The sequence below is a fragment of the Haemorhous mexicanus genome, chromosome 32 (assembly GCF_027477595.1).
Source record: "Haemorhous mexicanus isolate bHaeMex1 chromosome 32, bHaeMex1.pri, whole genome shotgun sequence".
NCBI classification, from domain to species: domain Eukaryota; kingdom Metazoa; phylum Chordata; class Aves; order Passeriformes; family Fringillidae; genus Haemorhous; species Haemorhous mexicanus.
The window spans coordinates 1,770,338-1,795,813 of record NC_082372.1 but is presented as its reverse complement, the minus strand read 5'-3'; the positions used below and the strand labels follow the sequence as shown (position 1 = coordinate 1,795,813).

At 49.3% G+C, this 25,476-nt stretch overlaps 1 protein-coding gene and 1 long non-coding RNA gene across 5 annotated transcripts; one reads left to right on the top strand and one right to left on the bottom strand.

Moving 5' to 3' along the window:
• The first annotated feature begins 1,074 nt into the window (after positions 1-1,074).
• LOC132340561 (uncharacterized) lies at positions 1,075-3,096 on the top strand. Of its 4 annotated transcripts, none has more exons than XR_009489890.1 (3): positions 1,079-1,247; positions 1,629-1,849; positions 1,942-3,096. XR_009489890.1 is itself a non-coding variant. In XM_059871633.1 (2 exons), exons 1-2 carry the CDS (start codon positions 1,357-1,359, stop codon positions 2,459-2,461), a joined length of 1,008 nt encoding a protein of 335 aa, XP_059727616.1. In that variant the 5' UTR covers positions 1,085-1,356; the 3' UTR covers positions 2,462-3,096. The 4 variants fall into 4 exon arrangements, 1 of the variants encoding a protein (XP_059727616.1); XR_009489889.1 differs by having other exon boundaries at positions 1,625-1,849; XR_009489888.1 differs by having other exon boundaries at positions 1,075-1,849.
• Positions 3,097-3,770: 674 nt separating this feature from the next.
• LOC132340663 (uncharacterized) lies at positions 3,771-23,498 on the bottom strand. Its single transcript, XR_009489980.1, has 2 exons — positions 23,388-23,498; positions 3,771-4,456 (listed from the first exon to the last, which is right to left on the bottom strand). It is a non-coding gene; the product is annotated as an uncharacterized LOC132340663 (long non-coding RNA).
• Positions 23,499-25,476: the final 1,978 nt, after the last annotated feature.

Here is a 25,476-nt window from a genome sequence, read left to right as displayed (position 1 = left end):
GACACTGAACTAAGACATAGGTGTGGTCATAGTAGGACACAGACATGGAGAGTGAAATGGGGACACATGGACATAAACGGGGATGGGGCCATTTGTGGGGACATGGGTGGACACGGGCATGGATGGAGATGTGGGGGACAATGACAGGGATGGAAACATGGTGGGGAGACAGCCGTGGGTGAGGACATGGTGGGACATGGGCAGTGACATGTGGGTACATAGCCATGGCTGGTGCCATGGGGGGGAGCTTGCAGGCAATGTGGGGGATGCTGGGTTTGAGGGAGTTGAGGGTTCCTGGGAGGCACTTGGGGCTTGCTGAGGCCTTTGGGGACCCCAGGCCAAGCGGCTCCGGCTGCGCTGGGAGACCCTGGGGGAGGTTCTGGGGCAGCTGCTCAAGGACCCCCTGACCTGGAGCCCCAGCCGGGCATTGGGCTCCTGGAAGGGGATGAACATCCTTGTCCCCAGGAGGGAAATCCCAGCACCCCCAGGGTGTCAGGGGCAGCTGAGGGGCCACAACAGGGAGGGGAAAGCCAGAGAGAGCTGTCACACTCCTAAGCTACACCCCAAAAGTCCCAAAACTCGGGGATTCTTCCCAGGAAAAAGCTGCCAGGAGCTGCCAGAATTGAGGGAAAGGGGGGATGTGACCCCCAGGCGGAGCAGGAGGGGCCTGGATCCCCCAAAACCGAGCACAGGGGTGTGGGGTGGGGCTGGAGGGACAATGTGGAAGGGGTGGAAGAGCAGAGGAAAAGAGGACTCAGAGCGGGAGAAGGGGATGGGACCCCCAAATTGAGTTGGGAGGGGTCTTTGGGTTGGAGGAATGATAAGTGAGGGGAGGGAAAGGTAGGGATGGAACAGAAAAAAGGTGGTTCCATGGGGATCCTTTTGTGTCCCCATCACTTGATCCCTGGAGTGATTCCCTGGGGCTCTGGGGGGGAATGGATCTGCACTGGGTGGGTCCTCAAGCCCCCTGCCCATCCCTGGGGGGCTCATGGGGGGTTCCCTCCACCCAGAAGTTGATCGTGCTGTGACTGTGGGGGAGAGGTGGGTGGGACAAGGGGGTCTGGGGTAGGCAGGGAGGAGGAGCAGGAGGAGGAGGAGCAGGAGGAGGGAGAGAGGAGGATTTGGAAAAGGAGGAACAGGAGGAGGAAGAGGAAGAGCTGCAGCAGAACCACAGGGTTTTCCCGCCCACCCGCTGAGTCTGCAGCTCTCCTGGCCCTGGCAGCCTCGACCCCCCCCAGATCTCACAGGTGAGTGGGGAGGGGGAGCTTGCCCCAAATCCATCGGGGAATCTCTGGGAGGGTTTGTTTGCAGGAGAGGGGATGTTTGGATCTTGCAGGGCCCCAGGGGTGAGAACAGATGCCCCTTTGGAGAATTATGGAGGGTTCCTGTGGCAATCTCTGTACTGGCTGGGGAGGTGGTACCAGTTGGGGGTGGACATTGGCATCAGAATGGGGAGAGCAGCAAGAGCCAATCCCGGAGCTGGGGGATCCCAGCAGCCTGGAGGAGTGGGGGAGGCTGGAGATGAGCAGGGTCTGGGCCTGCCCAGCGGTGGACAGGGCGGTTACTTCTGGAGCTGGACTTGGGCAGTGGGACCAAGGGTCTCAGCTGTTGTTTTTCCCCCAAGCCAGGATTTGTCAATCCCAAACTTTGTCTGGATGGAGGTGGAGGAGGCTGCAAGGAAAAGGAAGAATGGTGTGGGACACTGAGGCAGCTGAGGAGGAAGTCACTGCCCCTTTCCTCCTCTCCTCTGCTCCACCTATCAGCCCAGCATTTCCTGTGCCTGCAGGCCAAGGCCATCCTGCCAGGGATGAATTGGTGGGATCTCCTTCCCCTTCCCTGTGGCACAATGGTAAGTCCCATCCTGTCCTTGTCCACCCTCCTTCCTCTTCTCATTCTGTCCTTCTTCCTTCCTCACTCCTTCCTCTCCTTTTCTTTCCTTAGCCCAGGCACTGAGCTGCAGACGGAGACCAGGGAGAGCAAATCCCTGCTGCAGAACCTCATGGAAGAGGCTGTTTGGAGCAGCTCCATGGCACAGGAATCCAGTGGGGAGGAAAAGCCCTGGAGATCCCACACAAGGAGGGGCTGCAGATTCCCTGGAGATGTAAATAGGAAAGATGCCCCCTATGCCAGGAAGGCAGCTGGAGATCCATTTGGAACTCAGAGGTGGTGGAGAGGACTCATGGCAGGCAGAAGCCCCACAAGTACTTGGGATGTGGGAAGGGCTTCAGCCAGAGCTCTGGAGCTCACACCTGGTCCAGGTGATCCCCACAGGGAACTGGCCCTACAAGTGTGGGGAGTGTGGGAAGGGCTTTGGGTGGAGCTCCAACCTCATCAGTCACCGCAAGATCCACACCAGGAGAGACCCTGTGAGTGTCCCAAGTGTAGGAAGTGGTTTCTGAGCAGCTCCAATCTCATCATAATGAATCAAGGGATCAGCTGGAAATGTATTTACAATAATTGAAAACTGTGGATGAGTTGAGGGGCTAGCTGGGAATATAATTGAGATAGTAGAAGATTACATATTTTAGTTAAGATTTAAAATTAGTTAAGAAGCTAAGTTAACTAGCAAAAATCACATACCTTAGTGAAAGAGTAACAAATATATTAGAAAGTAAAGCCAGGAGTGACAGAGATAGATGTAGCAATTGTGAAGGAGCAGAGACCATAGAAATACCTTGCCTTAAGAATAATCAAACAGTTTTATAATCACAGTCTAAAGAAGAATAATCACAGTCCAAACAGAGAGGCTTGGACTGTGACCAGCAGATCACAAAGTCCTGCAAACTGGCCATGGGTGAGGAGTTTACCATGAGGAAGACAGCTTTCTTCCTTCCATATGCCCACTCCTTTATTTCAAAATCCCACTGACCCAATTAAGGGAGGGCAATTGCGCAGCCATATTAGGTATTCAGCTGATTATAACACAAAGTGGGCAGGTAATGATTCTGTATTCTGCCTCCTTAGAAACTGCCTGGATATGTAAAACCTTTTCTGTATAAACAGAGAGCAGGAGTCTGCCACTCCTTGCACATGCATTTGGAAATGATTCCTCATGTGTCCAGTGCTGAAATAAAACAGCCTTCTTTTGAACTTTAATTAGTTGCAGAGTTGTCTGTCTGTGCTTCAGTACATCAGCGGATTCACACAGAGGAGAGGCCCTTCCACTGCCCAGACTGCGGGAAGGGCTTCAAGCACAACTCCACCCTCGTCACCCACAGGCACATCCACACTGGGGAGAGGCCCAGTGAGTGTCCTGTGTGTGGGAAGAGATTCTCCAGAAGCTCTCACTTGAGCCAACACAAATGGAGGCACCATTAAGGGGAGCCCTGCGAGTGCCCCCCAGCCCGGTGTCACCCCCTTTTCTCTGCCCACAGAGCTCCTGAGCCGGTGGCGGCCGCAGCCCCTGCCCGTGGCCTTGCACCTGGCCGGGACCTCCCGTGTTTGGGCAGGGAGGGTGGGGCCAGGTGGGGAACACCGGGTGCTGTGGCTCTGCCCGGCAACTGGTGAGTCATCAGACCTGCTCTCTCTGATTGGCTGGCTCTTGTTCATTGCATGCTCTGATTGGCTGTGGAGAGGCCTGGGAGTTGAGAGAAGGAACGGGAGAGATCCTGCCTGGAGCACCAGCATTGGCAAAATAGACTGAGCCTGGGCACAGGGAGAGAATTTATTACCAACCAAATCACAACAGTACAAGGAGAAGGAAAGGAATCTCCAACACCTTCCCCTCACCCAGGGGGGTTAATGATGATTGAGAGATGGGAACATCCAAGTTTAGATCAGGAGCCAATTTTATTGAATATACCAGGGGTTTATATAGGGTTTGACTTGTATGGTACTTATATAGGGCTCTATTTTTGGTAACAATTTCCCATTGGTTACACATTCTTCATGACATCACATCACCTGCTAACATCACAAAGTCTCACAACATGTTTCTTGGTCACTTCTTGCCCAGTGAAGCCTTAATCTGTGTCTGTCCCTCCCACAGTTTCTGCTCGATCAGGCCTAAGATATCAGGCCCCTTTATCAGTTCCACTGTACTCTCTGTTTTATTCCCCATACCTCCCTCTATGTGTTCAAGAAAAAATACTCTCTTAAGTGAGTTGCCTATTAATTTTTTCACACAGTGTAAATACAAGGAATAACCATAGCAATACATAATACAATGCCTAATACATAGAAGCCTATTTTAACTAAATTTCTTATCCATCCACCAAGTCTCCAATCCCCCAGAAGTTTTCCTAGCCCTGTGAACCCTGATACCACTGGGTAATCTTAACCATTTTCCCAAGGGCATAAGTCTGTTAGAGGTTAAAGAGGTGCTGGTGTGGTGTTGAGGTCCTGTTCACAAGGGTTCTTGGCCAATGTTGGTGTTCAAGGTGAATCTTCAGGGGATGCACTCAAAGATTCTAAAAAAGGCTTCACATTCTTGCTGGAATCCACTTGGGACCATTCTCTGTGGAGACACAAGCAAAACCTCTACCCCAGGTGATTTAAGGATAAGGCCCAAAGATCTTACCAGATTCTGGATCCTTCACTAAGGCAGGGGTTTTCCTTTTGTTGCAGTTGTGAATTACAGTTAAAATGTCAAATAATCGATGGGTTGGGTCCATCAAAGAACTATTCAAAAATTTTAAAACATAAAGGGCTTTCTGCAGTCTCTCGGCAGGGGTGCCATCTCCACCTCCCCTTTCTGTCGTACCAGGAAATGCTCGAGGGAGCCATGAGCCCGTTCAGTGGCAGATTGGCCTGTTGGGGAATGAGCAATACCTGTTTTGTGCCTAATTCCCTGTGGCAGTCATATTTTCTGGAAAAATCCCTTTGCCCAGGATTCTTTTCCTGGGAAGCTGAGAAACCTCAGAGAAAAAGGAAAACAATATTATCTCATTGCTTCTCCTGTGTTTTGCTGCTTTGGAATGTGTGTGGAGATTGTTTACCCACAGGTGATTGTTTCATTGGTTTCATGTGAATTGTTTTGACTTAATGACTAATCCCAGTCAAGCAGTGTCAGGACTCTGGAAGGAGTCATGAGTTTTTCATTAGTATCTTTTAGCCTTCTGGATGTCTCCTTTCTGTATTCTTTAGTATAGTTTAATAAGTTTTAGTATATCATTCTTTAATGTAATATAGTATCATAAAATAATAAATTAGCCTTCTAAGAACATGGAGTCAGATTCATCATTCCTTCCTTCATCTGGGAGCCCCACAAATGCAAGAATTCCCCATAAGGCGAAAGAGGCAGCAACTCGACAGGAAGTATGAGCTGGGCCATTGTCTGTCTTCACTTCAGATGGTATACCAAGAGTGGCAAAAGCAGCAAAGTGTCTAGAGACATCTTTATCTGTTTCCCCTGGATGGGCTGATGCAAAAAGAGCACCAGAAAAGGTATCAATAGAGGAATGAATGTATTTTAAATGACCAAATTCAGAAAAATAGGTAATGTCTGATGCCAGACCTGAAGGCTCTGAAGCCCTCTGGAATTAACACTTCCTGCAATAGAGAGAAAAGAGCACTTTTGGCAATCAAGACAAACAGCAATAATTCTTGAAGCTTGGGCTTTAGTAATGTCAAAGGGACAAATCCAAGTTTCAGCATTTTGGTGAAAAAACGAATGGCTCAATTTAGCCTATTCTATCTTATTAGGTAGAGCAGATTGTTGTACAGGCATTGTTAAAAGGTCAGCTTGCCTGTTTCCTTCAGCTAAAAATCTGGGAATGTCTGTATGTGATCAAATCTGCATAACAAAGTAAGGAAACGTTCTATTTTCTATGGAAAAAATGAGGAGGTGCAACCAATAAAAAAGTTTTGAATTTTCAACCTCTTTCAAAACTGATTCTTTGGCTCTCATCACTATTCCTGCAACATAAGCTGAATCTGTAAGCAGATTAAAAGGAACAGGAAATTTTTGAAAAGCTCTGACAACAGCAGCAAATTCAACAATTTGGGGAACCCCTCAGGTGTGGAAAAATCTTCTCTCCAGGCACTAGAAGAGAGGTCTCTCCATAGTACCACTGATTTCTGAGAGTGACCAGAACCATCTGTGAATACTGTTAAGCCTTGAAGTGGAACCTCAGTCCTCTGATTTTTCTATTGATTGAAATAAAGGTATTAAAAGCTTATGTTTTGGAGGATGTATTGAGATTTGTCCACTGAGTTCAGCAAAGGCCATCTGAACAGCCTCTGATTCCTAAAATACTCAATTCAAATACAAGGTGGTTAAAGGTAGGAAAATAGTGGAAAATTCCACTCCTGCAAGAGAAATGAGTCTCTGTCGGGCCTTAACAACCAAGTGGGCCATCATTTCATGTTGGGTTCTGATGGTTTTGGTCATTTGGTGTGGTAAATAAATCCATTCAGTGATAAACAAAGAGTCTGGTGCCTTGGAGTCCCACTGAAACATCAAGGCATGGGGCTGTTTTGCTGGACACAAGATGATTAAAAGGAAAGGCAGCTCAGGTGCCCAGCGTGCAGCCTGTTGGTTTACTGTGGCATCACTTGGGCATTGCAGCACCTGCTGAATTTGAAATGTAAGTTGTCTAGGTGATAAACGGTCTGAGTCTGCTTTTAACCATTCAAACTAAAGGACTAACCTTTGCATTTGAAATCCCTAACAATGAACACACCCAGCTGATTGTTCACAAAAGCTTTTGTGCATCATGTAAGGTGCAAATATTTGTCTGAATTTGCAGAGTTTGGGGAGAAATTGAATAGACTCCAATGTGCTACCCCAAATACCTCCACAGAGGATGTTTTTGTACCCTTTCGGGAGCTGTGCCTGATTTACAGGTTTTACAGGTGACAGGGGCTAACTAAGTCTTTCTCCATGACTTCCTGTTGTTCAGCTGCTACAGGAATGTCATCCATAGAATGGTACAAAAGAACATTGGGCATTTGTTGATGAACAGAATTGAGGACCTAGCAATATACCACTGGCAAATAGTACAGTTGGTTTTTCATTCCCTGAGGTAAAACTATCCAGTGATATTGCTGTAAGGGCGCCTGCATGTTTGTGCTTGGAACTGAAAAGGAAAATTTAGGAGCATCATCAGGATGTAAAGGAATATCAAAAGGCAACCTTTTTAATCAATATCAAAGTGCCAGTTTTGGGGAATCATAGTAGGAGATGGGAGACCAGGCTGTAAGGCTCCTGTGTCCTCCATAGCTGCATTAATTTTTCAAAGATCATGGAGTAAACGCCATTTGCCAGTTTGTTTTTTGATAACAAACATGGGAGAATTCCAAGGACGGGTAGAAGGGACAGTATGCCCTTTCTGGAGTTGTTTTTGGACCAACTCTGTTAATGCACAAAGTTTTTGCAATGGTAGAGGCCATTGATCCACCCAAACCAGTTTCTCTGTTTTCCAGGTTAGTTTTAAAGGGCCACGCTCCAATGGCCCCCATTAAAAATCTGATTGAATTCCAAAGCCCCATTGGGAGAGAACATCCCCCACCACAGTACCATTGGCACTGGTAACACAAACAGTATGACTGAGGCACAGTGTCCCTCGGGGCCTTTGATCTGTACCAGGTAGGGGCTTTGACAGCTGTGGCTGCTTCCTCCAATGCCTGAAAGTGCCTGGAGCACTTCAGCAAGGGACCACTGTGAGGGCCATTTGGCTTAAGAGACAACTGTAACTTCAGGCCCTGTGTCTATGAGGGTGTCAAGTGTTATCTTTTGCCCTTTTCATGTCAGGGTACACCAGCATGTGGGGCGTTGTTCTAATATAGGTTTTACCCAGCATACTTGGGGTGTTCCAGTAGACCCAAATCCCCCTTTTCGCATTACGTCTGTGAAAGGAATGCTCATGGTTTGGGGAAATAAACTCAATTGAGCTATTCAAGTTCCTTGGGGAAGAGTGAAAGGCAGTCGGGGTGTTCATGCCATGATCATAATCTCATTATCAGGGTCAGAGTCTGTAACCCCAGGGAGAACAAAAAGTCCCATTGAAGAGGTGGATGACCGACCTAAAAACAATGCATGCATACGCTGCCCGGGTGGTCCAAAAGCTCCTGTGGGAAGCAACTGAACAGATGACTCAAGGAACGTTACTGTGATGGAGGCTGCCAGGTCCAGCCCGGCGCTCCCTGCTGTGGATGGTTGTAAATTGGCGATGGTCAGGCGAAGGCTGCTCGTGGCAGCTGGGCTGGGCCTTGCTGTGGTCTGCTCTGAGGCATCGGCTGGGCCATTTGTGTCTGTGTGCGGTGCCACCCCGCGCCTCAGCTCCTGGTTCCTGATATCAAATGCTCTTCAAAATCCACCACTTGGAACATTGTTGATCAGCATAATGCCTTCCATTACGGCACTGAGGACAAATACTGGGAGCTTTGGGTCTGGCCTCCCCTTTTCCAAAACACTCCTTTTTCAAATGCCCAGATTTCCTGACCCTGAAGCACGTTCAGGGTCCCCTGGCATAGTCTCCAAAGCTGCAAAGGCATTTGCTATACCAGCCCCCACAGCTTCATGAGTAACTGCTGCCCTATGCTGAAGGTACACAGGTGGTTCCATGCCTCTATCATTTCCAGCAGGGTGGGTTCCTCCTTAGTCAAGGACTTCAGAAGTTTTTTACAATTCTCATTAGCATTTTCAACAGCTAATTTTAAAACCAATACCTCTCTGGCAATGTCATTCTCAATTTGTCTTCTAAGAGTTTGTTTCAAGCAGCCAATGAATTGCATATAAGGCTCAGCCAGTCCTTGCTTTACATTAGTAAATACTTTCTGGGGGGGTCACAGCTTCGGGGACCTTTAAAAATGTGGTATGCACAACTTCAGTAATACCCACCAGGGCCTCTCTAGGAATGTGGGCTTGCCCAACAGGGTCTGAGTGGGCTCCTTCTCCAGCCAGGTGGTCAGTTGTGAGGGCTGTGATATTCTGGTTTGCATGCCCCACAAATTTCACAAGCAAAGCTTCTAACCCCTTTTTCCACTGAGCATCTGTGGAGGCCGGTGGGCCTACAGAACAAAGTCCATTATAGTCCTTTGGACAGACAGACCCTAAGTTGGAGAAATCTCCCCTGTTCAGGGTGACTGAGCAGAGCCTCTCCCAGGATGCTTTGTTGTATATGCAAATGTACCCCAGTTCTACCTCCCTGGTTGGCCTGTTGGCCTCTCTGCCCCTTTTTCCTTATTGTGTATGCCCTAGAATGTTCTCCCTTTCCCTGCTTACCCATTGGCCCCATATTGCCACAGTGTCCCGCCCCTTTACCCTATTGGCTGCCACCCCTTGTCTCCCCTCTGTACTGCCCTGAGCCCTCAGCCCATTGGCCCTGATGCTCTGCTCCACCCCCTTTGTCCCCTGTATTTAAACCTGGACCCTCCACTGTTCTTTTGTCTCTGTCCCTGGACCCCTTTGTGTATGGCTGCAATAAACCTCCTCCTCTGACCTCCATACAAAGCCCCGTCCCACTTCTTTGTCCTTGGTGATTCCACAAGAGAAGTGTGTGCTGCAGTGACTCTGTGTGTGTGTGCCTGTGCCCCCGGGCGCCTTCATTACTGGAGACACTTCTGGAAGGTCACAGCTCCGCTGCCTCTCACTCCACCTCCAACGGGTGAGCGGCTTGTGACAGCTGGCACCCTGAACAGGGACCTCTTCAGAGCATTCCTGGAAGTGTCTCCAGTGGCTTTTTTGCTACTGGAATTAAGTTGTGTTTGGAGCAGCCAGTTCCTAGAGGAGACTCCTAAGTTTTATTGGGGGAATCCCACAGGCAACCAGCAGCCTTCCCGAGGGGAGAAAATCAGTCAAAGCTGATGGACCACCCCAAAAGCTTTTGTTGACCCACTGTCTTGTGAGTAATATATTTGGGGGTCAGCCTTTTCATCTTTCCTTTGCTTTCTTTTCCTCTTGGATGTTGGGAGGAAGTGTGGGGATGGGAGCCAAAGTGACCCACCCTCAGAGGGAAGTTTATACCCAAGTTAAAGGAATCCTTGTGGGGAAAATTTTCATTTCTCAAAGGCAGACTTAAAATGGGTTTTTTGTTGGTTGTTTAAGTATTTTCCTGATGTTATGAGGGAATCCATTGTAACTAATTAGTTCTGGGACCATGTGGGAAAAAGGTTCTATGTTCTTCATGATAAAGGGGATCTGTCAGTGGGAAATTTTATCCTTTGTTTGCTATTATTGTTTAGTCTGTAGAAAATGTTGGGAAACATTCAGCACCCCAGTTTAAAACCCATTCTTCACGTTCCTTCCCTCGCGTCCCTAAACCCTCTTCCTAGCCTCAGGGTGGATTGGGAGATGGATCCTGCCAGCAGGAGCAGGGTTGCTCCCGTCTCCCTGACATCTCTCAGTGTCCTCTGTCCCCTCTCCAGGGCAGCACTGGCCATGCTGCCTTGGGCTCTCCCCTAACCCTCTTACCAATGCCCACGTACCCAGTTCTACCACCCCCAGTCGTTCTCCAAGATGGTGCTGGCAATGTGGCCAGCCCCGCCATCTTGTCTTCTCCCTCTCCAAGTTTTCCTGCCCTTTTCCCACAAAATGGTGCTGACTCCACAAAGGCGATGGCCATTTTGTGACCTCCCTGTCCTGCCAAAAATGACCTGACCCTCCTCCCACTTTCTCTATTCCTGTAATCGCGCCCTGCCCCTCCCCTTCTGTGTCAGGAAGTGTGTCCCTGTTGGGACTTCCCCTCTCTATTGGAAACCCCCTCCCTGTTGTGCACACCCCATCTCTACCTCCTCCACTCTTGGCTCCTCCCCTGATGGTCCCTCCCCTTCCCATTCCCACAACACTGGGAACAGAAGTGGTGATGACAGTGACCAGGAGGAGGCCATATTGGCTTCCACTGCCTCCCACACACAGGCAGATTCTGGCTGCCCCAAGAGGCCCCCTGCAGTCATCAAGCGCCCTCCATCCTCATCCTCAGAGGATGAGAGTGAGGATTCCTCACACTCAGATTCCAGTCCCAAGTCTGAGGATCGCTGGGCCAAGCTGCAGAGGGAAACTACCTGGGAGGGCTCAGAGCTCGCCTAAAAGATCTTGGCCTTCTCAGTTACAGGTAAATGCAGCAGAAGGATGACTGCAATCAATTCCTGGGAGCCCATCTCTTATGGGGAAGTGAAGGAGCTCTGCAAAGTGGCTAATGGGCATGGGCATGGGTTGCACTTCTGTAAAAACTCATTGGAAGCCACCTTCTCTGACCATGTCTTGGTCCACATGAAAATAAAAATATCATGAACTGCCTCCTCTCCCCGGCTGAGTACATGCTGTGGGAGAGGCAGTGGAAAAGGCTTCTCAAATCACTAGTGACACATATTCAAAAGATGCCAACAAACCAAATTTAACCCTTGAAGAAATGGCAGGAGAAGGTGACTTCCAGAAGCCACAAGACCAAGCAAAGGATTTACAAGAAGCTGCACTCAATGACATCGCCACAGCTGCAAAGACATCCCTGCTCCTCGCTCTCGATGACACCCTACCTACACAGAGTTTCACTAACATCAAACAAGGAGCAAGTGAAACTTTAATAAAATTTGTAGACAGACCTAAAGTTGCACTTGAGAGACAAACAGAAAGCCCAGAGGCCAGGAAGGGAGTTCTAAATAAGATGGCCTTGGCAAAGGCGAACAATGAGTGCAAAACAATACTAAGAGCTCTCCCCTTCAACCCAGAACCTACAATTGACCAGATGGTTGAGGCCTACTGTTGAGGAGTTTTTGCAGAGGAGTTTTTGCAGGACAATGGCCATATTCATCTGATGCACAATCCAGCCTGCTTGGGATAATGGACAATGGACACGTTCACAAACAATAATGGACATATTCAGAAAATGGGGTTGGTATATCCTTGGAAAAGATACAAGAAGAAGAGTCAAATGGACTCAGCAAGTTTGCCAGTGAGCTTGGGAAAGTAAGGAAAAAGACAGTTCACGGGTGGGACAGAAAACCACAGCCAGACACGTGAAAAGTTAGATGATCCAATCAGCATCCTATCTCAGACATGTGAACTGCTAAGCTTAGCCAATCATGTATTAGCTAGAGACGCGTGGACAGTAGAGAATTATTATAAATACAGTCTTTTTAAGGATAATAAATTTGGCTTCACTGGATCATATTGGTTGTGGTGTGATGTCCCTGAACCTCCGCATCCCACACCATTCTCCCCACATTTCTGGTGGAGATCACGGGCAGCCCTGAGAGGGACTCAAGGACAGCAATTTGGCTGCTGTGCAGAGGATCAGAGCCAGCCCTCGAGGAGAGGAGAAGCTGGTCGAAAGCATCCTCACTGCCCCGGTGAGAGGAAAAGGTTACTGGAGCTCCAATTGTAGATGTCCTGAATCTCGCCCTGATCAAGGTGAGCGGCCGGGGAGGAGATGGGGTCTGAACATTAAAGGGAAGGTGTTCAGAAACTCCTCCAACATATCCTCTCTAAGAGAGAACAAAAGTATGATGCTTCCAATTTGAAGGGACGATTACACTGGGCTTGGGAACATAATCTCATAGCAGGAGCACAGGGTGCCTTTGAGATTTCGACATGGGAAGCTGTGGAGCGAAGGTTGTGGGACTGCACTGCATCCGGGGAAAATGAGGCAAAAGAGGCATCCACGTATGCACGTTGTAGAAAACCATCATGGACATTTTAAAGGCCTTAAAGGGAGAGAGGACAAGCTTGTGCTGCCCTTGCCTCTGAGCCAGAAAAGCCTCAGGCAATCCCGGTTGTCCTGGTTCAGGGCAAATTTGGGAGAGAACCCCCAAAGGGCTCCTCTAGGAAATCAGATTCAATCGCCCTTCCCCCCAACCAGTCCAGGAGAAAAATACCTCCTTGGAGAAAAATGGAAAAAAACTGTTTATTAAACAATAAAACCTAAACAATATTAAACGATAAAACCCCTTGCTGCTGCAAAGGAGATGACAAACCCAGAGAGTCCCCTCCCCAAATTCCAGTTCAGCTCACTCAGTCCCTTATCAGTCCCTCCGGCGCTGGAAATGCCGTGGCCCAGGCCCGGCCAACTGGCCACTGATAAGAGCTGCCTGTGCTCTGCTGGGTGTTCAGTCCAAGGTGGGTGTGAACAGGTCCAAAAAAAGGGAAAAAAAAAGAAAAAAACCACAGTCTTCTTATTCAGCATAAACAGAACGAGACGATTGGGGATAAAAGCATCATATCGTCAACCCAGGACATTCCACCCCTTATCCCCATATCGTCAGCTTATCACTAAAACTAATATATATTCTAACTCTATAAACACATACATCATACATTTAATATACAGCTATACACAGACAATGGTAGTAACATTTAGCAAACAGTGATGTTTAGAGATATTTACACATAGGTCTCACCCAACAATCAGATCTCCCTGAGGTACACATCGTGTTCTTCCATCTCTTTGCATTATCCACCATGTGCAACCTGGTCCCTGAGCAAAGACAACCCCACGAATGGGTTTGTCTGTACTCAAGGCAGAATTGATCCAAACTGTCTTTTCTATCAAACCTCTGACATGTACCACTGGGACTTTATCTCCATCTACTCTATGCAAAGGCTCAGATTGGGCAGGGCCCACTCAGTTAGTAGAGCCTCGGGTGTACACTAACCAGGTGGCTTTTGCCAGATGCTGCTCCCAGTTTTTAAAAGATCTCCAACCTAATGCTTTCAAAGTGGTTTTCAGCAGTCCATTATACCTTTCCACTTTGCCTGCAGCTGGTGCATGGTAGGGGATATGGTACACCCACTCAATGCCATGTTCCCTGGCTCAGGTGTTGATAAGGCTGTTCTTGAAATGAGTCCGATTGTTTGACTCAATCCTCTCAGGGGTACCATGCCTCCAAAGGACTTGCTTTTCAAGGCCCAGGATGGTGTTACGGGCCATAGCATGAGACACAGGGTAGGTTTCCAACCACCCAGTGATGGCTTCTACCATTGTGAGCAAGTAGTGCTTGCCTTGGTGTGTCTGGGGCAGTGTGATGTAGTCAATCTGCCAGGCCTCCCCTTACTTGTACTTGGACCACTACCCACCATACCACAGGGGCTTCACTCACTTGGCTTGCTTGATGGCAGCACACATCTCACAGTCATGGATAACCTGAGAAATGCTGTCCATGGTTAGATCCACCCCTCAGTCTCGTGCCTACTTATAGGTGGCATCTCTACCCTGATGACCTGAGGCTTCATGGGCCCACTGAGCTAGGAATAACTCTCCCTTGTGTTCCCAGTCTAGGTCTATCTTTGACACCTCTATCTTTGCAGCCTGGTCTACCTGCTCATTGTTTTGTTTCTCCTCATTAGCTCTGCTCTTGGGGACATGGGCATCTACATGGCGGACCTTCACAGGTAGCCTCCCTACCCTAGCAGCGATGTCTTTCCACTCAGCAGCAGCCCAAACTGGTTTTCCTCTACGCTGCCAGTTAGCTTCTTTCCACCTCTCCAGCCATCTCCACAGAGCATTGGCTACCATCCATGAATCAGTGTAAAGGTAGAGTCTTGGCCACTTCTCTCTCTCAGCAATGTCCAGGGCCAGTTGAACGGCCTTGAGCTCTGCAAGTTGGCTTTATCCACCTTCTCCTTCGGTAGCTTGAACGACCTGTCTTGTGTGGGGCTCCATACGGCTGCTTTCCACTTTCATTTCATTCCCACAATGCGACAAGAACCATCAGTGAAAAGAGCATAGCGTGTTTCTTCTGCTGGCAGTTCACTGTATGGTGGAGCTTCTTCAGCACATGTCACTCCTTGTTCCTCTTCATCAGCAAGACCAAAGTTTTCACCTTCTGGCCAGTTTGTAATTATTTCCAGAATCCCAGGGCGATTCAGTTTTCCAATATGGGCGCGCTGTGTGATCAGAGCAATCCACTTGCTCCATGTGGCACTGGTGGCATGGTGCATAGAGGGAACCTTTGCTTTGAACATCCACCCCAGTACTGGTAGTCGGGGTGCCAGGAGGAGTTGTGCTTCAGTGCCTATTACCTCTGAGGCAGCTTGGACTCCTTCATAGGCTGCTAAAATTTCCTTCTCTGTTGGGGTATAGTTGGCTTCAGACCCTCTGTAGCTTCGACTCCAAAATCCAAGTGGTCGGCCTCGAGTCTCCCCAGGCACCTTCTGCCAAAGGCTCCAGGACAAGCCATGGTTCCCATGGAATTCCATTTCCATGGAATGTGCTGCAGAGTAGAGCACATTCCTCACCTCTGGTCCTGTCCTGACTGGGCCAAGGGCAACTGCATGAGCGATCTCCTGCTTGATCTGGGTAAAGGCTTGTTGCTGCTCAGGGCCCCAGTGGAACTTGTTTTTCTTACGGGTGACCAAGTAGAGAGGGCTCACAATCTGACTGTACTCAGGAATGTGCATTCTCCAAAAGCCTATGGCACCTAGGAACGCTTGTGTTTCCTTCTTGCTGGATAGTGGAGACATTGCTGTGATCTTGTTGATGACATCAGTGGGAATCTGACGCCATCCATCTTGCCACTTCACTCCCAGAAACTGGATCTCTTGAGCAGGTCCCTTGACTTTGCTCTTTTTGATGGCGAAGCCGGCTTTCAGGAGAATCTGGATAATTTCCTTTCCTTTCTCAAACACTTCTGCTGCTGTCTTCCCCCATACAATGATGTCATCAATATATTGCAGATGTTCTGGAGCCTCACCCTTTTCTAGTACACTCTGGATTAGTCCATGGCAGATAGTGGGGCTGTGCTTCCACCCCTAGGGCAGTCGGTTCCAAGTGTACTGCACACCTCTCCATGTGAAAGCAAACTGAGGCCTGCATTCTGCTGCCAGAGGAATGGAGAAAAATGCATTGGCAATGTCAATGGTGGCGTACCACTTTGCTGCCTTGGACTCCAGCTCGTATTGGAGTTCCAGCATGTCTGGCACAGCAGCGCTCAGTGGTGGAGTCACTTCATTCAATGCACGGTAGTCCACAGTCAATCTCCATTCTCCTTCAGATTTACGCACAGGCCAAATGGGGCTGTTGAAGGGTGAGTGGGTCTTGCTGACCACCCCTTGGCTTTCCAGCTCACGGATCATTTTGTGGATGGGGATCACGGCGTCTCGATTCATCCGATACTGCTGGTGGTGCACCATCGAGGTGGCAATTGGCACTCGTTGCTCTTCCACCTTCAGAAGTCCTACTGCAGATGGGTTTTCTGACAGTCCAGGGAAGGTGTTCAATTGCTTGTCGCCCTCTGTCTCTACAGCAGCTATTCCAAATGCCCATCTGAATCCCTTTGGGTCTTTGAAATACCCACTTTGGAGGAAGTCTATGCCTAAAATGCATGGGGCCTCCGGGCCAGTCACAATAGGGTGTTTCTTCTACTCATTTCCAGTCAGGCTCACCTCACCTTCCACCAAAGTGAAATCCTGGGATCCCCCTGTCACACCAGCAATAGAAACAGACTCTGTCCCCACATGTCTCGATGGGATTAATGTGCACTGCGCACCAGTGTCGACCAAAGCTTCGTATTCTTGTGGTTCAGATGTGCCAGGCCAACGAATCCACACAGTCCAAAAAACACGGTTTTCCCTAGCCTCTACCTGGCCAGAGGCAGGGCCCCTCTAAGCCTGGTTATCATTCTTTCCCTGGACATATGTCTTGGAGGTTCCTTCAAGGGCATCAAAAATATTATCATCATATATGACAGTTCGGTTACTGGCTACTGGAGCTGCTTCCCTTTTGGAACTTCCTCTCTGAGTCTTCAGTTCATGCACCCTTTGTGCCAGAGCAGCAGTAGATTTCCCATCCCATCTCCTCATGTTCTCTCCACTATCACGCAGGAAGAACCACAGCTCAGTTTGTGGGGTGTACCTTCTCTCTCCATCTGGGGAATGCCTGCGCTGGGCACCAGAACCTCTGATCTGTACTGCTGAGATTTGAAGAAGGTCTTCCTTAATCTCCTCTCTGAGCTTCTTGTGCTTCTCCTCTATCTTATCCTCTAACTTCTGCAGACGTGTTTCCACTGCTGCGATTCTGGCATGTGTCGGGCCATGCACAGCGTCTGCGTATGCTCGGAGCTTCTTTGCCATATCCAGCACGGTCTCATCCCTCTCATCCCGCTTCATTATGGCTAAGGCAGAAGCATATTCATGTGGCTCTAGTCGTACAAGTTTTCTCCATATCACAGATGTGCGTGGTACCAAGTCTGGATTTAAAGTGTTTACATCATCTGAGAAGACAATCTCTGCCACTGCCATTTCCCTCAAGCATTGGATCCCTTGCTCTATGGTCTTCCACTGTGTTTGCTGCATATAGAGATCATCTGCACACACGTATCTTTGTGCAACACTTCCCAGGACCCGTGCCCAGAGGCTGTGAGGGTTAGCCCCCCTCATCATTCCTTGGTTGATGACAGGATCATGGGACAGGGATCCCAAATGCCTGGCTTCACTACCATCTAAAACTGTAGCTTCACCTGCAGCATCCCAGAGACGGACTAACCAAGTAATTATGGATTCATCAGGTCACCGGGTATAATCCTTCCTTAGGCCACAAAGGTCCTTCAGGAAATAGGACTCAATAGTGGCTCCTGATGCTGTGTCAGTTGCATTAACTTTGGGCTTTTTATCAGTAGTTGGTGTTGAGGGTCCTTCCCTTGGATCATCATCGTCAGTCACTGGCTGATTGGTTTTGCTCGTGTACTTCTTTCCTGCAGCAGCTGCCAGTGGCTTAGGCTTACTGTCTGGTTCAGCTCCAGCCTGAGCAGCTGGAGTGTTGGCTGCATCCTGAGTGACTGGGGCAGCTGCTGCTTTATCTCCCTGCCTGCCTGCCTCTGTCTGCTGCCCTTTAGTATCTAGCAGGGTGCGATAAGCGTAGGCCAGGACCCAGCTTATCACAATGAGACTTTTTTCCTTAGAGTCACCATGGCACTTCTCTTTCAGGTATTTTCCCACCTCAGCTGGGTTCTGAATTTGTTCACATGGAAAATCCCAGACTACAGGATCAGAAAATTCCTTCAGGGTTTGGCCCATATTTTCCCATTCTCCACACCACTCATCATTTTTCATGCTTGAGTCTACTTTTGGGTCAAGGGTTTTGTCAGCTTTTCTGGACATCTCAGCCCTCATTCTAGAGAAGTTGCAGACTATATAGAGGAAGCTTACCACATTAAATGCCAGAAACATGGTCTCCTTACCATTCAGGGGAAACTGAACATTCTCAAAAAGTGACATAACAGATTCAGAGGAGAAGAAGGAAAGGAAAGGCTGGAAAGTCTCATTTCCTGCTCCTCCTCTAACAAACTGGGTGCAATTACTAATAAATTCCCAAAACATACTGCCGGAACTAGGACGTGGGGTAGGACGAAGAAACTATAAACCATACATATTGTAAGCAGACTCCAGCAACCTTGTAAATGCCCTATAAATCATTATCACCAAGGCCAGCAAAATAGCTATTCCAATCCGTGCCCCTGTACTGTGAAAATTACGTCTTAGGGACAATAATCCTAGTGACCAGAAAGGTATTGAAACTTCAAAAAGGCTTATAGACCAGAACCACATGAAGGCCTTCACCCCAAGAGACATTACGAAATCAAGCAACATGGCTACTGACTGCTTTAACTCACTGCAGAGAAAGCACAACCAGCATGCAATCAATAATGCTTTTTTCCACTTTCTTGAGCCACGCCTTGGGTGCCAATAGATGTGTTTGTCCTGGTTCAGGGCAAATTTGGGAGAGAACCCCTGTTGTGGTGTGAAGCTCTGCTTCCTCCTTGTTTCCCCCCTGCCCTCTTCCTAATGGCTGTCTGTCCAGTTCCACATTCCAGCTAGAGCATCGTGGGATTGGCAGAAGTTCAAAAGATGCTTTTCAGACTTGGAGTCATTGGCCTGTCCAAGTGTCATTGTCCCCTGAGACCCTCCCCCTCCCACCTGGTTGGTGGCTCCCCTATCCTCTCCCTCCCACCTCCCTGTGAGTTTAAAAGGTGCTGGAACCATGCGGTCGAGGTCTGTCGTACTGAGATTCAGATCTGTGTCACCGTGGAATAAACTCTGGATTTAACTCTCCGGCAGAACCCGCTCTTTTTCTCTTCACCATCGCCTGAACTTCTTTCACTAGAGGTAAACCGAGTTTGTACTTCGTATGAGTCCATTCTGAGTGCCTGCCTGCAACTGCCTGCGAGCTAAAGGTGTCTCTGAGGAGAAATATCCCCAGCAGTCATCTCTAGCACTGTGCAATCAATTAACCGCCAAAGGGCTCCTCTAGGAAGTCAGATTCAATCGCCCTTCCCCCCAGCCGGTCCGGGAGAAAAATACCTCCTTGGAGAAAAGTGGTAAAAAAACCTGTTTATTAAACAATAAAACCTAAACAATATTAAACAATCAAACCCCTTGCTGCTGCAAAGGAGATGACAAACCCAGAGAGTCCCCTCTCCAGGTTCCAGTTCAGCTCACTCAGTCCCTTATCAGTCCCTCTGGCGCTGGAAATGCCGTGGCCCAGGCCCGGCCCGCTGGCCACTGATGAGAGCTGCTTGTGCTCTGCTGGGTGTTCAGTCCAAGGTGGGTGTGAACAAGTCCAAAAAAAGGGGGAAAAAGGAAAAAAAAAACCACAGTTCAGGGAACTTCTTTTTCTCAGCTAGCTAAACTAACTAAAAACAAAAACAAAAACAAAAAAAAAAAAAAAAAAAAAGAGCTCTGTTCTGCTGTCTGTTTGTCCGCAGACAACACAGTCCAGGAGCAGGGATGTGTAGGAGTGAGTTCAGTGTCTGAAAAAAAACTGCACGCTTCTTCTCTCCTTCTCTCCTCCCTTCAATCTTTGGAACAAGTCTTAAATGTGCAAAACTTCTTATTCAGCATAAACAGAACGAGACGATTGGGGATAAAAGCATCATATAGTCAACCCAGGACAAACCAGTAGAACAGTGCCCAGCACCTGGACTCCATGTTAATCCATCACAAAGCCTTAGACCATGCCAGAGTGTCCCAGAGACCTGACAAAGACCTTCCTGACTTCATCCCTGGGACCACTGACCCAATTCGAGATGCCAACTGTCATGGTTTGGAATGGGAGGAAATTCAGGGAAGTGATGCAAAGCTTTTTGTGTAACTGACAGTCTGTTGAACGACTCAGAAGCTGGAGACACCTCTGGGCAACACACATGTTAAAGATGAAAAAACCCGGGAACTCTCTCCTTTCTAGTCGGTGGGAGGGAGGAAGAGATGCCTTGTTTTTGGAGCTGAAATCCTCTTGGAAGCTAGGGAGAAAGGACTCTTTTTCCTTATAACACAAGAAACTATGGGGAGATGAAAGTGTTCAAATTGATATCGAGCAAAAGTCTCCATGCTAAGATAAGCAGATGTTGAAATAGCTGTGATTCCATGAGAAGGCTGAACAGAGGAAGAGAGAAAAGCAGTCCTGTGCTTCCAGGAGAAGAAGAAGATCTCTGTTCCCAGGGATGAAGATGATTTTAGAAATAGATAATGAGAACTTTTGCCTTTGAACTGCTCATCATTAAACAATGCCCCATAGGTCGACATGGCCCATCGAGGAGCAGTGGGAAGGCTTGCAGAAATGGGAAGGATTTCACAATAGCAGGGTTCCCCAGGCAGCTGCTATTCATGACGAAATTGAGAACCACGAGAGAACTCGTTTCTTTCCTCTTGTGGAGAAGTCTCCATAACCTTAACAAGAGGGACTTCTCTTCCTCAGTGAACTGAAGAAAGACTTTTTTGGAAGTGGTAAACTGACTGGAAATCTTAGGTTTGGTTTCTTTACACTGCCAGTGGAAAAGAAAAGGTTGTGGGGGGAGGAGAAGTGTTCTGAAGGGTTTGTTTTGATTCTTACTACTGTTTTTTCTTTTTAGTTACTTTTAATAACACTTTCTTTATACCCTTTTAAAGTTTTGAGCCTGCTTTGCCTTTCTCCTAATCCCACCTCACAGCAGGAAGTGAGTGTATTCGTGATTGGCCAGCACTGAATCTCCCACATTCTTTGGTGTGTTGGCCGGGAAAATCTCAAAATTGGGAAACCTGAAACTGGCAAACCAAAACCACTACACCCACCCAATTCAAGAGAAGAATTGCGCATGCATGAAGGACTAATAACCTCATTTAAACACAAAGAGGGGATAGGAAGTACTGGGGTTGTGCATATGTATTATTTTGGGAAATAAATAGAAGGCAAAAATCCTTGTGTGGTGCAGTCCCGCATTTCGGGGACGACTTCCCTCCGTGCTGCCCACTGGTGTTATAAACATACAACTTTCTAACTTTAACTAGTTAGAGAGTCTTTGTCCGTGATTTTCAGTTTTAAAGATTCAGTAACAATGCCTATAGACCCAAAATTGACTACATCTGGGACTGCACAAAAGATTATGGTATTAAAGAAACAAACAAAAAAAACCTGAATACCCCTAAGAAGAAGCAAAATTTTTTTATGAAAAAAGAAGCAAATAATGGAGGATAAAAAAAAAGAAATGATAGAAAAGATAGAAAAACTGTTCAAGCCAAATAATTTGTAAAAAAGGGAAGAGGAGGGATTGATATAAATGCATATTATATTGTTTGTTTTTTGCAAATATTAAGATGAATGTTGTATGTACAATGTTTAAAAAAGTTTGCTTTTATTTCTGCTGTTAACGAAAACTTATACATAGTAGCTGATCTAGTTAGGAGTGAACTGTCTGTCTGGTCAGGATAACATCCAGTGAACATGGCATGAGCACCCTGCTGTTGATATGCCAACTATCAGCATCTGCAGACTGAAGAAAGTGTGGACCAAGGGCCAGAGTGGAAGTGATCAAGAGAGGGAACCAAACCCACAGCCAAGAAACACACATGCTCTAAAAAGGCAGACCAGGGAGGAGCCATGCTAAGCAGTTCCTGGAATATGTAAACTAGATGATGGATATGCATCAGGGTCTATGAATATGCAACAGACTGATGTAATAGAAATGGTATAAAAAGAGTGTTTCCCAAACTAGCAGGTGTGCTCTTGGCTGAGTGCCAAGGTGCACCCGGCTGTAATCTTTGCTTTACTGTCTCTGTCTCCTATTGTCCTTTATTAAACTTTTACATATTAACAGGAAGGTTTTTCACAAGGGAATATGGAACCTTTACATTATCGGCTCCTGGCTGCCAACTGCTGGTCGTAGTGGGGCTTGTAAAACCGGTTCTTTTCTCTTTTTTTATCTAGTATGTTTCGCTATGGGGCTGCGCTCTTTGATGGCTTTTCTCACGATCTTTCCCCTCCTTCGCTTGCTCGAGGCTGCAATGAATTCATCAGTTTCATCTTCCTCGGAGCTCCTGGAGCAGGAGCGCTCTGATTCGGCTGACCCTGTTGTACCATATAATCTATTCTGCCTACCCCCGATCCTAGGAAGCCCCACGCAGGATTTGCTGCGTCTTTTAACCCGGGCTGCGCGTCCGCCTGCATCGGTGACGTCATCCCCCGAAGCGGCTCCCCGGCGTTCAGGGTTGCTATGGAAACGGACAGACCTGAGAGCGGAGAGACCCCTGCCCCCATGGGAGGTGCCCCCTCCCCTCCCCTCTCCCGGTACAAGGCTCTGCCCCCGGCTGCTCCTCCCGGGGCGGTGCCGTGGGCTGTGCCCGCCATCCATCCCCTCCCCTCTCCCGGTACAAGGCTCTGCCCCCGGCTGCTCCTCCCGGGGCGGGGGCGGCGGCATCCCTGCCTGCCCAGGCTCGCCTTTCTCCTCCTGCCCTGGCTGGGACCCCGCCTGAGCTGCGCCTCCCCCGCCCCCCGATCGTGGCGGCAGCGGCGGGGGGCGGTGGCGGCGGCGGGGACACACCTTGGCCCGGACCCGACCGACCCCACCCTCAGGACGGGAGCAACTCGATCTAAGCCTTCTCCCTCCTTTGTTTTACTTTCGCTGTCCAATATTGGCTCTTTTTTCCTTTTCTCCCCTTTTCCCTTTCAGACTAAGGTATGCTCTCCCTTTTCCTTTGCTGCCGAGCTCCGCTGACATGCTGACACCCCAAAGAGCCTCGCATACTCCAGCTCACCTGAGCACCCTGAGCATTTATCCTCGCGTCTACGGGAAATCAAACTTGATATTAATCTCTTATCCAAACTACCACACTCGGGCCTCGTCTGATTGTCCTCTAGTTCATACCACGGCCTGATCTTTTCTGAGAGTCTAATGTTTCATTTGAAAAACAAGGCTCCCCTCCCCACCGAAGGTCTCCCCAGATTCTCAGTGCTAATCTCAGGGGCCTGTCTCTCGGGATGTTATCGCTACAGCACTCGCAGCAGAATATACACACCGATTTCTAACAGTTATGAGGATAAATTAAAAGAACCAAGGAGAGAGAGAAAGAGCAAGATTCCAATCGCGGCGCTCCGGAGTGGCGGTGCGGGAACGATCCCCTGCGCCACCGCTGCTGGCCCCACGCCAAGCCCAGCACCGCAATCCAGCCCCGCTCTCACAGCGCCCGCCCTCCCTGACACCGGGGCACACCGAGCACCGCACCCCTGCGCTCCAGAGCACAAAACACCCCTTCCCACCGCTCTCACCTGAGAAACACAGCACCCCTTCAGCCGCTGCCGCCTCTCTCGCTCCTCCCGAGCTTCTTGGCCTCCCACACCCTCTGCACCGCACCTGGGCCCCGCCAGTGCCGCGGGCTGGGGGGCAGCAGCTGCACCTTCCTCTGCCTCTGCTCCAGCCCTTGCCCAGGTGCCTCGGCTCCCTTCGTGCTCGCCACCAACTGATGGCTTCAGAAGGCTGACCTGGAGCAGAGGCCAGGCACAGTTACACCATAAAGCAGGCATTTGTTAAAAGGCCTCCACGGAGCCACCTTGGGCAGAACAAGAGCCCAGCCAGGCTACGCCCAAGGTGAACCAAAATGGCCACAAAATGGACGAGGTCATGAGGTCTGTCACTTTTATCAGTTCTGCTCCATTTGCATCTTGGAGTTAATTGTCCAATTATAGCTTTAGCTGATGAAGTCCCATCCTTCTTGTTTTTCTCTCTTCAGTCCACGTTGTTTATGCTCTTGGGCCTGAGGTTTGGATTATTTGTCCTTGGGTTCCCAGCTAGAGCAGGAATTGTTTTGTCTCCCTGCTCTGTGAACAGAGCTCAGCATCCCTTAATATGAAGCCCAGAGCCACAGAGTAAGGCAGCACAGAATCTGAAAAATAGAAAAGGCAAAACCTGAGGCATCAAATCCATGGGACACCCCCACACTCACCAGACCCCCCCCCCCACCATGGCACTCCACAGGCCCCCCCCATTGATTGAAGCCCCCCAAAACTCCCCCTGGCCTTCCCCCCTCAGCTCCCTGAGCCCCCAGCCTGTGTTCTCACCTGGGAAACCCAGAATCTTTGGGAATTCTCAACTGGGAAGCCCCAAATCCCTGGAAACCTCACCTGGGCTTCCCAAAACCTCACCTGGGATGCCCAAAACCTCACCTGGGACCTCCAAACCCCACCTGGGACCTCCAAACCTCACCTGGGAGCCACCAAAACCCTTCCAGGATCCCCCCAAGCCCCCAAGGATCCCCCAAACTCCATCTGGAACTCCCCCAAACCCCCCCAGCAGCCTCCAAACTCCACCAGGACCCCCCAAAAAACCCCAAACCCTGGTGACCGTGGGACAGAACTGGTGGCACTGGCTTGGTGGCACTGGAATGATGACACAGGGGTGGTGGCACTGGGACAGCCCCGGGGACCCTGGGGTGGTGATAGTGGGATAGAACTGGTGGCACTGGGACAGGGATACTGGAACAGGAATGGGGACGCTGGGAGGGGAGACTGGGATGGGGACGTCAGGAAGGGACTGGGTGCACTGGGCTGGTGCACTGGGGTGGAACTGGTGACACCAGGACACAACAGGTGACACTGGAATGGGGACACTGGGACACAACTGGTGACATTGGGACAGGGACATTGGGACAGGATGGGGGGCAGTGGGATGAGACTGGAGACACTGGGCTGAAACTGGTGGCACTGGGCTGGTGACACTGGGGTGGTGGCACTGGGATTGAACTGGGGACACTGGGCTGGAACTGGGTTGGTGACACCGAGTGGTGGCACTTGGGTGGTGACAGTGGAATAGAACTGGTGGCACTGGGATTGAACTGGGGACACTGGGGTGGTGACAGTGGGGCAGCCCTGGAGACACTGGACTGGTGTCACTGAGCTGGTGGCGTTGGGATGGAACTGGTGACACCAGGACAGGACTGGTGGCAGTGGCACAGGGACACTGGCATTGAACTGGTGCCACTGAATGGGTGGCACTGCCATGTCCCTGGTGCTACCTGTGCAGTGTCCCCATGACCCTGCAGTGTCCCTGGACTTGGCCCGCACTGCCCTGGGGGTGGCTGAGGACGGTGTAAATCTCTGTCCAAAGTTTCTCTCATCTGCCTCAGGATCGTTGTGAAAAGGACAGAAACTGGGACCACTGAAAAGACCCTGGCTGGAATCCTGGTCTTGCTCAGGACAGTTGTTCACCAAGACCCTGAGGCCTGAGCAAAGCCCTTGGCTTGCCAAGCTGTTGTTTGCAGGTGTGTTTGCTCCCATGGAAGACTGAACCTAGTGAAAAGGAGACACCTTGCCCTTTTCTTGTGCCTGCTTCACAACAATGGCCCTGGAATTTCCCCACCTC

Bases quoted from the DNA above. Each gene is read 5' to 3' on its own strand.
- LOC132340561 (XM_059871633.1), top strand. From the start codon at position 1,357: ATGCCCCTTTGGAGAATTATGGAGGGTTCCTGTGGCAATCTCTGTACT. The intron at 1,850-1,946 runs GTAAGTCCCATC...TCCTTAGCCCAG, and splicing joins CCCTTCCCTGTGGCACAATG to GCACTGAGCTGCAGACGGAG.